Here is an 11,948-nt window from a genome sequence, read left to right on the forward strand (position 1 = left end):
CTATGGAATTCCTTTCCTGGGCAAGTGAGTTTGGACAAGCATTTGTTCTTTTAAGCCTGGTTTCCCTTATTATAAAATAAGAGTGGGGACCTTATCAATTACATTTCTCTATCTCCAGTGATAGAGGTATACAGAAGTGCTTAATAAATGCACATTGAATAAATGGCTAGATGATTTCCAAGAACGCTTCCAGCTGAGATTGATTTTGTATTTCGGGTTAGGTGACCTTCCAAATGATGATGAGAGAATGAGTGTTGTTAACTTTCAGACGGTGCTCTCTGTAGGCTAGGGAAGTCACGGTGACTTCCTAGAGATGGGGAACCTGGACTGGCTCTTTGAAGGAAGTGCAAGGTTTGAATAGAGGAGGGAGGACATTGCAGTGTTGCAGGAGGCACAGCAGCAAAAGCAGAAGATACGAAAAGTTAACTCACGGAAGAGTGCAGACCGCCCTGACTTAGAAGCTTGGGTAGGAGCCATGGGAAGGGACTACCGAGAGAAAGCTCCCTTAGTGCCAGCATGCCCTGTCATCACCCGGGTGATGTTAGCAGTCCTTCTCAACGGGGAGCAGTTTTGCCTGCAGGTGACGTTTGGCAATGTCTGGAGATATTGTCACTACTTGGGATGAGGGGGAAGGTATGCTACAGGCATCTCCCGGGTAGAGAGCAGGAATGCTGCTAAAACTTCCTGCAGTGTACAGGACAGGGCCTGCTCCCCACAAGGAAGCGTCTGGCTCCAGATGTCAATTATGCCAAGGTCGAGCAACCCTGGTCTAGAAGAAAGAATATTGGCCTTGAGCTCTTCTAGACCCCACTCTCTAGCTGTGTTAGCAGGAGTCTCACCGCGGGAGGTGCAGGGAGAAGCAGAGGAAACCATATAGGAGACTAAGGCATATGTGGGGGAGAGACGATGATGGCACGGATGGTCGTGGTGGCGGTCAGGAGGTGTGATCTGACTTGGGATATTTTTTGAAGGTAGAGCTGACAGTATTTGTTGACTGAATGTGAGCCGAGAGAAAGAGGAATCAAGGATGAGAACAAAGTTTCTGGGCCAAGCTATTAGGTGAATGGTGGTGCCGCTGGCTGAGGTGGGAAGAGGAGCAGATTTGGTGGAGGACGGATGACTCCTGGAAAACAGGAGTCGGTTTTGGACAGGCCATTGTGAGATGCCTGACATGAGACATCTGAGCGAAGAGGACGAGCAGGCAGTTGGATCTTCTGGAGTTGACGGGGAGGTCAGAGGGAGGATGCACCGGGCCAGTGTCAGCTTACAGGAGGCGCTTTAAGGAGTGGGTCACGCAGCACAGCGGTTCTCAACCCCGTGGATGCATGCATCACTCTCTTTTTAATGACAAATAATTTTTTAACCAACCCCTCCTATTATCTTAAAATGAATCTTACGGTTCATAAAAACAGCCTACACATAATGTTTTAAAAATTGGCGATGCCCTAACCATATAATGTAAAAGAAAAATGAAAGGAAAGAAACTGATAATAAAGTGCTTCAGTACGTCGTTCCTGGGCACAGGGGTACTAGGAGCCACATCGGAACAGTCGATGCTCTCGCCACTCCGTCGAACCTCTGGGAATGTGTTGGCCGCAGTGCACACTGCTGTAGCCGTGCTGTGTTGGCAGCGTGAAAGCGTGCATGCTGTGGCTGTAGGTGATGTGCCTTTTCCAAACTGGGAGCTCATGGTACCCTTTTATCAAATTCAGTTCAGTCTTCCCCCAGTGTACGTGGCAAATGCATTCTTGGGAATTTTAGTACCTAGTAGAACCATGGAAAAGCTGCTCTGTGCTTCCTGTAAAACAGTCGGGTTCTAGGTTCAGGTCATTTTAAGCAGACCTTTCACCTACAGGAGTGTCAAAGTCATGCAGGATGCAAAACACTTCTTAGTTATGTGGACTGTCCCCCCATAGTCCCCACTCACTCAAGCTAGGAGTGTCCCCTCAAAACACACCGCAGGTTTCCAAAGTGGCCCTGAAGAGAACCACGGCTCTAGGGTGTCCTTTGGGTCATGAGCCTTGTGCCAGTTCCCAGTTTGCCTCAGGGAAGGGGAAAGGACCTAGGTTCCAGGGTGCAAACTGGTGTAAATGCTCTCTTCAGAAAGGACTGGGGTGGGGGTAAGTCAGGGTATGTCTGATCAGATGGTTCAAGGAAGGCTTCAAGAAGGAGGTGGCATCTCAGCAGGGTGGGAACATCTCAAAGCAGCATGGGAGGAGGGACACACAGATGAAGCAGCAGATGGGGTAATGCTGGCCCGGGGGTCTGCCCGGTCTCCCGAGGGCCTGGCATGCCCCGGGCACTCACTGGGGTTGGCCGGGATGATAGGGAGCCAGGGAGTGGTTTAGTTTGGCAAGACCCTTAGACAGGCACCGTGTCTGAGGGAGTGGTTGTTAGAGGCTAGGGCAACTAAGTGTTGGTTTCCTGGGCCATTTTTAACACCAGATTAGTGACCCAATTGAAGACCAGATTAGTTTCCTGAATATCACATGCCCACTCCACTCTCTTGCACTGAATTATCAAACCATACGAGAACTTAAAATATGGCAGGTGAGGTGTAGGGCTAACATGGACACAGTGGTCCTTGTCTTTGTGGAGCTCATGGCCTCCCAGGGGACACTGATATCACTCAAATCATCACGCCCTACACAGGGTCAATGAAGGAGAAGTAGAGGAGCTGGGAGAGCAGCCTCGAGACCCATCAAGGGGTGGGGGGCATGCCTGAGGAAACTCCATTTATGCTGGAGGTAAGTAAGATCAGCTGAAGAAGGAAGGAAGGGCAGAGCATTCTGTTCCTTCAGGTAGCAAGAAGGAGCCTGGCGTATTTGGGGATCTGGAAGGTGGCCTGTGGGAAGAGGGCTGGCAGGGGCCCCATCAGGCCCTCTTATCTGCTTTGATCTTTATCATAAGAGCACTGGAGGCCACAGAAGGGCTTTAAAGCAGTGGTCTGATGTGATCAGATTTATGTTTGTAAAAGGTCACTTTGGTGGCAATTTGTAGAGAACAGCTTGAGATGACAAGAGAGTGGATGTGACAGGGAACTCTGCTGTGAGTGCCTGTGCCGGATGAGGGCTCCTTCTTGTCGTCCTGTATGTTCTGATCCCCCTATGGGACAGGAATGGGGTGGATACAATCAGGTGGCTCTCCCTCTGCCCAGGCCACCAGAGCTGCCTTTTCATCCTTCTAGCGTCAGACCTGGGGACCTGTGAGCCGTGCATCTGGTTAACCATGGAGAAGGTCGGCTCAGGCCACCAGCCCCTTAGGTGAGCACTTTGCCTAGTGCTCCGCTGACCATCCTGAATCATGGAGGTGAAGAGGACTCCTCTAACCAGGAGACGTCCCTGTTGAAAGTCGTGGCCCAGCGCGACCGGCTCCCCTGTGGCCTGTCTTCAGGAGGGGTGCCGACCCCCACTGACGCCGTGCTGGGGAATCGCCGCTGCCACGGATGGGGAGGTGGGCCCTCGACGTGGCCTTTGTGTGGAAGGCGGTGCTGAGTCTGGGGCTGGTCCTTCTTTATTACTGCTTCTCCATCGGCATCACCTTCTACAACAAATGGCTGACAAAGGTAACTTGGAGGCCTGCAGTGCGGGGGCGCTGGGAGGGAGGTGGCTGGGCTACAGTGTCCCTAATATTTAACAACAGGAATGCATGGACTTGGACCAGTCAAACCAGAGGCCTGTCACACTAGTGATGGGACAGGGCTCTGCAGCCTGCCCTGCCACACCAGTGATCCCCAGAAGTGTTTGGATCGAGGGGAAATCAGGAAGGGGGACACACAGGGATGAGCTGGGGAGACTTGGGAGGCTCAAGGCAGCAGCGTTGACCAACCAATGGAGAAGTAGTTCAATACTCCATCGAACGATCGGCATGTCCGTCCTGGCCCACACTGGCTCTTACCTGGGTGTGGGCTGTGGGAAGGGCCTGGAGCAGGTAGCTGACAGGCTGTTGTAGGGGTAGAGACAGCACCACACTCCAATTGAGACCTGCTCTGCCACCTGCTCTCTGTATGACCTCCAAAATTGGGACTAAGTCGCTTCCCAGTGATTGTAATGGGGGCGAAAGCCCCTTATACACTGCAAAGCCCTCGTGAAGCACCAAATTAGCACCACTGCCACCAAATAGAGACGGGAGGGAAGAGGGAGCCAGGTGCGGGCTGGCACTCTACACTGCCTGCGCCGGCTGTGCTTTGAACTCCGCACAGAGCTTCCACTTCCCCCTCTTCATGACGATGCTGCACCTGGCTGTGATCTTCCTGTTCTCGGCCCTGTCCAGGGCGCTGGTTCAGTGCTCCAGCCACAGGGCCCGCGTGGTGCTGAGCTGGACCGACTACCTCAGAAGAGTAGCTCCGACAGGTGTGTGCCCATGGGGGTCGGGGGTGCGACGGGAGGAGGGTTGCTTGGGAAGCTGTCGTGCCCCCGCCCCCATGCTTCCTCACTCTTCTCTTCCTGCCCTTTCCTGTCCCCACTTCTGTCTCTTACGCACCCCCCCACCTGCCTCCTCCCCCCATGCACACCCAGAGAGAGGCCGGTGCAGCAGTGGCTTTGTAGTTCCCTCAGCCTTGAACACTGCACCGGGCCGTGCACCAAGGCCTGGAGACAGTGCAGAGCGGGGTGCATCCCTGCCCTTGTGCTGAGCACAAAGGGGACCAATCAAGGCTGGGATAGGCGCTGGGTGCTGGATAGGGAGGGTTCCCCAGAGCGAGGCCTGAGCTGGCCGAGCCGGGGGGGTGAGTAGGACTGTCGGTCCTATGCCCAGGAGAGGTTTAGTGCACGTGGAGGTCTGAATGGGAATTGAAAGTGTCTCCGGATGCCGAGAGCTCAGCGTTGGTGAGAGTTAGTGGGAGAAATGAGAACTGAGAGGGTGGCAGGGGTCAGATCCTGGAGGGCCAGTCCTCCTCTGTGACCCCTCTGTAGCGTTTTCACTTACGGGATCAGTGGGGTCAGATTAACTCCCCTCAATGGGGGCTGTTCAAAATATTTAACAAGTGGGAACAACACAGGCCCCAGCCAGTCAGAATGGACTACAGCCCAGATGCTGGAGCAGACCCCCTCACACACCCCTTTTTTTGGCGAAGAGTCAACCTTTTAGTTCGTGGCTAAAAAGGGAGGGTCCATAGGCCCCAGAGAAAGCCAGGGTGAGCTGGGCTAAGTGGGGGCACTCAGGAGCCTCACGGAAGTATTCTGACAGCTGGCACCCCCACACCGGCCTGCCATGCCGCGTGTCCTGTGGGTGCCCCTTGTCTCCACAGCACTGGCAACGGCACTTGACGTGGGCTTGTCCAACTGGAGCTTCCTTTACATCACCGTCTCACTGTGAGTACCGGCCACACCTCGCCACCTCCCTTCAGGCTTTAGCTCTCTGTCTGTCCAGCTGGCTGTCTGCATACCCGGCCGATGGCCCAGCCACTACACCGCCCTCTGGGACCAGCCCTCCTCTTTCAGCTCCACCCTGACACCCAGCAGCTGTCCCGAAACTCACCAGCCTCTTTCTTAAGTCGGATGCAGAGGGGATGCTGCGCCTGCCTGCCAGGTGGCCTAGGGAAGCCAAGGGCTCAGACGAAACGATGACAGTCATGGCCGGGGGCAAGGGCAGTGCACACAGATGCGGAGGGGAGGCACAAGTTATTTCTTACCTCCAATTTTGTGCTTCAGAGAGCACAGCCCCTGCCTTCTCTTTTTCTCCTCCTCCCGTCCTTCCTTCCTCATTCTGGTCTCCACTGAGGGGTAGATAATAATAGGTCTCTGTGAGCTCGCTGTCAGACCTGCAGCCTTGCTCCCTGTGATAATCAGAGGCCTGTTAGTCATAGATTTCTTCCGATTAAAGGTCACACACCAGCCCAGATGACGCAGGCCACCTTCTTTTGGTCTTTTGTACCCAGATTGCCCTGCTGCCCTGAGCAGAGCCAGTTGCCCTCCGGGAGGTCAAGGAGCTCCCCCACTTTTCTCGCCCACTGATCGTGCCGTGGGCTCCTTTCTCGATGGCGGGTCTGAGCCCCAGGCTCCAGCGGTGCATTGTGGTACTTTTCGCTTCCAGGTACACAATGACCAAATCCTCAGCCGTGCTCTTCATCTTGATCTTCTCTCTGATCTTCAAGCTGGAGGAGCTGGTGAGGCCCCAGCTTCCCTTTTGTCCCTGCTGCCCCCGCAGATGCCAGGAATAAAAAGGGGGATCTGAGCTGTGGCTTGTCTCCGTGACAGAAGAGACAAGCCCAGCCCAGGTGGCAGAAATTCCCATCGCTGAGGAAGGACCTAGGATTCAGCACTACTGACAGTTTTTAGAAAGCCAGTGTGGCAGGCAGGAGTGACGACCAAGTGAGAAGGATTCAAGGACAAGGGTCAGGTCAGGCAGGGTCCTGGAGGCTCCCTGCTGTGCAAGGCAGCACCTTTTGTTTGCTAGTACAGGGGAGGCAGCAAGGCCACTTGGGGACCTAGGACAGCCACAGGAAAGCACTTTAGTGTTTTATTTTAGGTCAGGTAGGGATGTTGGGTACGTGGCAGCTGAATGTCAGCTCTGCATACATGAATGGGAAGGAGCTGCCCAGAACCCCCCGGGGTGGTGGGGAAAAAAGGGACAACCAAGATGGCTGCTGACCCCCAAACTCCAGGTTTGATGACCTCAAGACCCCGAAGTTAGTTGCCACTGCTCCCCATTCTAATAGCGTGCGGCTCTGGTCCTGGTGGTCCTCCTTATCGCCGGGGGCCTCTTCATGTTCACCTACAAGTCCACGCAGTTCAACATGGAGGGCTTTGCCTTGGTGCTGGGGGCCTCGTTCATTGGTGGCATTCGCTGGACCCTTACCCAGATGCTTCTGCAGAAGGCGGAACTTGGTGAGAGAGGGTCCTGGGCACCAGGCGGGGTGGAGGCAGGCCAGGCCAGGCCTGACAGCTTGCCCATGTCCCCATCCTACAGGACTCCAGAACCCCATTGACACCATGTTCCACCTGCAGCCACTCATGTTTCTCGGGCTCTTCCCTCTCTTTGCCATATTTGAAGGTAGGTTGGGGCACCTCAATGCAACAGATCGCTAATCTCTGCTCTGAGCCGAACACTGTGGTAGTTGTATAAGATGCAGAGATCAAAGTTACGGCCCCTCCCCTGGCAGTGCCTAGGGGCTGGACAGACACTTCAGCTGAGCGACTAGAATCTAGCATGATAAATGCTGCGTAGAAAGTGTGTATTAAATACAGCAGATGACAGTGAATGTGTACAGCTCAAAAGGTATGTCAGGGTTCTTCTATTCATTTTAAATATATTCACTTTTTAATATTCTCCAAAACCCTGCGTGGCAGTACTATTAATATACCCATTTGCAGGTGGAAGAAACTGAGGTAGAGAGCAATAAAGATAACCTTGCACCAGGCCCCATGACTCCAGAATCCCTCGTAACTGTTATGCTGTGTTCTGCCTCTTAGAGCAGAGGGTCAGGAGTTTTCTCAGGATGCTGGGGTGGAAAGGCGAGTCAGAAGCCTTCCTAGATGTGTATTCGGGAGGATGAATGGGACTTTGACAGGCCGTTGGGGGCGGCACAGACCGGGAAGTGGGAACAGTAGGCTCACATGTGTCAAGTGTGTGCTGGATTGGCTGGGTGTACGTTTCTGGAGTGGGGGTTGGGGGTTTGGGGGCAGCCTGTCATCTCCCAGAGAAGCCGAAAGGCCTAGGCCTGGAGGTACAGCGCCACATTCCTTTCTCCGATGTTTTGGGATTAGTCTTTGTCTCCGTCTGTTTATCCTTCCTCCCAGAGTCCCTTCTGTCCTCAGGGTCATTACAGAAAATTCTGTCCACATCCATTTAAGTTTCAAGCAGTGAAGCGTCTGGAACCTTTCTGAGAAAATTATTCTGCAGCCCCGTTGTCCAGGAAACTTCTGTTCTGCAGCCTCATTTTTTTCCTTTTAAAAATCTCCCCGTTTTTTTCATTGTGGCCCCCTGTACCAACACTCTCCCTCCCTCCCTCCCTGGGTGTTTACACCATTCCCTATCCCTGCAAACCCTCAGCCAAAAGCCCCTGGTAGTCGTCACTTAGCAGAGCTGTGTGGATTTAGCTCCTCTAATCTTTTCTGGTAAATTAATCCCCCAAGCGCCTTCATTACTTATGTTGCTTTCCCTGAATTCCCTTCAATTTGCCGACGCCTCTGCAGTGCTGCTGAGCCCAGCACCAGACAAGGTGGCCTATGTCGGGAGGCTGTTTGCCTGAGGTCGGGGGCATTGCCACTCTGCATTTCCTCGGTGCTTCCCTCCAAAAAATCGCTTAAGTCCTCGACCAGCCTCTTGCTCCCACAAGTGGGTCCTTTGTGCCTAGTTCAGGAATCACCTCACACCTCGCTGATATCAAAGGAACCTTTCCAGCAGTCATCTCTTGGATGGACAGCGTTGCAGAACCGAGAACCCTCTGAAAGTTAAAGCAAAATTTAGTGCATGGATGCTTGTGTGGGTGTCTCTGGAACAAGGGACCGTGGCATTTGTCGTATATTTATATGCAGTATTTGCTTTTCGAGAACTGTTCATGAAATTATACCATCTGTTTGAGAAACACTGGTCTGGTCTCAACCCTTCCATGTTGCTAGTAGGGAAACTGTGCTTCAGAAAGGGGCGTCTTGGCAAGTCCCACAGCTCTGTAATGGCAAAGCCTGGATTGAAATGGCGAAGGATGGTAAGGGTGGAGTTTTGTCTCCGCCTGAAAGTGAGAACAAGGGACTCCCCAATGAACCAGGACGTCAGCAGTCCTCACTTGATGGACTGCCCCACCTCTCTTTGGCCCACTAGTTATCACAGCTGCAAAGGCCACATGAAGTCACCAGCCCCGCCCATCCTCCCCATGGATGGGTGGGGAACTGCCTGTGGAAGAGCAACGTGCCTCTGTCGGTTTGCTCTGCGGTGCCCGCTTCCTCTACTTAACCCAGGGGCTGCAGAGCCCTTCCTACCACTTCCCATCAGATCGCCAGCTTGTACGGCCCCGGGGCTCTGGCAGCCATCGCTGCTTCCCCACTGTCCCCCTGCGTGGGCTTCTCCCATCCTTTTCCTTAGGTCCTCAGTCAGCAGGTGTCAGGAAGTACGCACTGCACTGCACTGCGACAGACAGCAGCAGATCTCACGGGGCTGCTGGGAGGGCGGGGCCGCCTGGGCAGGCACACCCAGGACATGGCCGCCCCCTCTTCCTTCATTGCTTTCAGGTCTCCATTTGTCCACATCTGAGAAAATCTTCCGTTTCCAGGACACAGGGCCGCTCCTGTGGGTACTTGGGAGCCTCTTCCTTGGTGGGATTCTTGCCTTTGGTTTGGGCTTCTCCGAGTTCCTCCTGGTCTCCAGAACCTCCAGCCTCACTCTCTCCATTGCCGGCATTTTTAAGGTACAGACTGGAGGTGACCCCAGTCCTGTCGTAAAGGGGAGCCTCCTGAGGGTTTTTCTCAACAGCAGTTCCCGTCCCAGCTCCTGCACCCAAGGCCTGCAGAGAAGACGCAGAAATACCTCATTAGGGTGCTAAGTGCCACGTTCTCATCTGTATCCCCTCCCATCCTCACTGCGCCCTGTAGGTGGGAGTGGTCATCAGACGTGAAGAGCTGCTCCTACTGAAGAGAACACAGCATGATGGCTGAGCTGGCATGCAAAGCCGGGTCGGACTCCTCTAGGCCTGGGATGCATTTATAATTACCAGGAATACCAACTCTGGTCATTTGGCAGCAGCCTGAAGCCCCATCCAGACTCATCAGTAAAAAGTTCTGTGATTGATTGGCAGTGTCTGCCATGGGCTCAGCCAGGGATGCGTATATCCTGAGTGCCCTGTGTTTGCCTATCCTGCCTTTACCACTGCCCTGCCTCTCCTCTCGTCACATCTCCCCTCCCTCCCTGACCATCTCTCCCTCCTCCCTGATCCGGGCCACAGAGGGAGACTGCCCTGACCAGGTGACACTGATACTGGAGCACTGTTGCCTAAAAACAGAAATGTAGGCGTCCCCAAGGGTCTTCTGGTTGCCAACCAAGTAAGAGACATAAGCTGTGGTTCTTGGAATGAATTGTCTCACAGTGCCGTTTGTAGTCACTGTGCATGACAAAGCCCGGGACCAGTGAGTGTCCTGTACACCCTAGTGTGACCGCATTCTCCCTGGTGACTGAGAGCTCTCCAACTGTAGGTGCCTTCTAGAAGGGCAGCTCTCCTTCATTCCTGTGGACACACTGGATTTGGTTTACCTCTTAATTCTGACAATTCTGTGAAAAGCACCTCCTTTGTTGCATCTCGGTAACAAAGGGAGAAAAGTGTTACAGGCAGGCCTGGGACTCTGGGCAGGGCTGGCTCTTTCCTGCGGGCATGCCCAGTGCCTTAGCCCTCCACCTTCCTCGCAAAGGGCCCAGCTCCTGCTGATCACTTCTCCTTCCTGCTTCTCTGCCCACAGGAAGTCTGCACTTTACTGTTGGCAGCTCATCTGTTGGGTGATCAGATCAGCCTCCTGAACTGGCTGGGCTTTGCCCTCTGCCTCTCAGGCATATCCCTGCATGTCGCCCTCAAAGCCCTTCATTCCAAAGGTAACTGGAGCCCGCTTTGGGAGCCTGTGTTCTGATGACATTCTCCCCATGACTGGACTCAGCCCCTCTGATTTCCCTTCAGCCCAGCCCTGCCGTAAAGAAGCAAGTGGCTCTCAACTTCCCCAAAGCGGTCCTAGTCTGGTTGCTGTCGGCACAGTTCGGCTGCCTCTGCATCGGCTGGTCCCTGATTCAGGAAGTGTGCCTGGTGGTTCTACCAGCGCCACTCCTAAGACACAGGGGTCATCTCTAGGGAGTTGGTGGGGGAGCCTGGGTGACTCAGCACACATTCACATCAGGGCACACCAGGCAGCCATTATTAACTGTAACTGGTCTCTTCCTATCCCCAGGTGATGGCCCTAAACCTATGAAGGGGCTGGGCTCCACCCCTGACCTGGAGTTGCTGCTCCGGAGCAGCCAGCCGGAGGAGGATGACAATGGGGAGGAAGAGAAGGAATACTTCGTGGCCCAGGGATAGCAGCTTGGAAGCAGACCACTCCCCAACTTTATACTGGATAGCAGTTTGGGGACCCAGGTGGCTCCTCACAGCAGCTGGGAGCAATGAGCCAGGAGTATCCAGGCCGGACCTCGGATAGCACATGACCTCATGGTGGGACTGGGCCAGGGAGTTGGTCAAACAGAGGGCTGAGCACCCGGCCAGCCGTGGACCTGGCGAGAGCAGGGCCCAAGCTGTGCTGGAGTCACAGCGAGAGAAGGGAAGGCTGTTCTCACCTGCGCGCCAGGCTCTGGCTGCCGAGACTGTGATTTCAGAGGCATAACAGGCTTCTAAGGAGACTGGGTTTGGGCTATGGAGCAGTTGGGAAAGGGAGATGGAAAGGCCGGGGCCTCATCACCTGCACAGCATCTTTTCTCAGAGAGCAGATCTATTTATAGTTTGGAAATAAAGGGTTTACAGTCCACTGGCCGCCTCATGTTGCCTGGAGCTGCGGGGGTGGAGAGGGGCAGTACAGGCCTGGCATCTTTCCCTCTTTGCCTGCCTGGGGCCTTCCTCAGGTGACTGGTCATACTCCAGGCGTCCACATCACTATGCTCCTGTTTGAGCCACGGGACCCTCCCTTGGGGCCCCACCACACCTGCAGGCAGGAAAGAAATTAATGTGTACCGAGTACCATATTCCAGGAACTGTAATGTGTTCACATCCTTGATTTGAAGCCTGACTGCCCCTCACTAGCTGTGTGACCTTAAATCACTTAACCTTTCTGTGCCACAGTCTTTTCATATATGAAATGGGGGTTATAATTATCTCAGAATCGTTCTGAACATTGAGTCAATATGGGTAACGGAGTAAATGTTATATAAGTGTTTATTTTGAAAATCCTTCTAACATCCATGGAACTAAGACCCTATACGAGTGGCCACGCTAGGATTCTGGCCAAGTCTGTGTGCCTTATGTCCATGGGATGTATGTGGACAGG

The 11,948-nt window shown here is 53.8% G+C and overlaps 1 protein-coding gene across 3 annotated transcripts in view; it reads left to right on the forward strand.

Moving 5' to 3' along the window:
* Positions 1-11,435, forward strand: part of SLC35C2 (solute carrier family 35 member C2) — a 13,646-nt gene extending 2,211 nt beyond the window's left edge. The window contains exons 1-10 of one of the 3 annotated variants that reach the window (XM_011369301.2): positions 2,671-2,747; positions 3,188-3,565; positions 4,202-4,352; positions 5,249-5,312; positions 6,034-6,106; positions 6,659-6,827; positions 6,910-6,993; positions 9,168-9,343; positions 10,386-10,515; positions 10,863-11,435. In XM_011369301.2, the coding sequence (XP_011367603.1) occupies positions 3,446-3,565; positions 4,202-4,352; positions 5,249-5,312; positions 6,034-6,106; positions 6,659-6,827; positions 6,910-6,993; positions 9,168-9,343; positions 10,386-10,515; positions 10,863-10,990 (1,095 nt within the window). In that variant the 5' untranslated portion in view covers positions 2,671-2,747; positions 3,188-3,445 and the 3' untranslated portion in view covers positions 10,991-11,435. Of the gene's footprint in view, positions 1-2,670; positions 2,748-3,170; positions 3,566-4,201; positions 4,353-5,248; positions 5,313-6,033; positions 6,107-6,658; positions 6,828-6,909; positions 6,994-9,167; positions 9,344-10,385; positions 10,516-10,862 lie in introns of those variants that run through there. The other 2 variants (XM_011369300.2, XM_023536071.1) reach the window with 2 other exon arrangements.
* The last annotated feature ends 513 nt before the right edge of the window (positions 11,436-11,948 follow it).

The sequence above is a fragment of the Pteropus vampyrus genome, unplaced genomic scaffold (assembly GCF_000151845.1).
Source record: "Pteropus vampyrus isolate Shadow unplaced genomic scaffold, Pvam_2.0 Scaffold147, whole genome shotgun sequence".
NCBI lineage: Eukaryota > Metazoa > Chordata > Mammalia > Chiroptera > Pteropodidae > Pteropus > Pteropus vampyrus.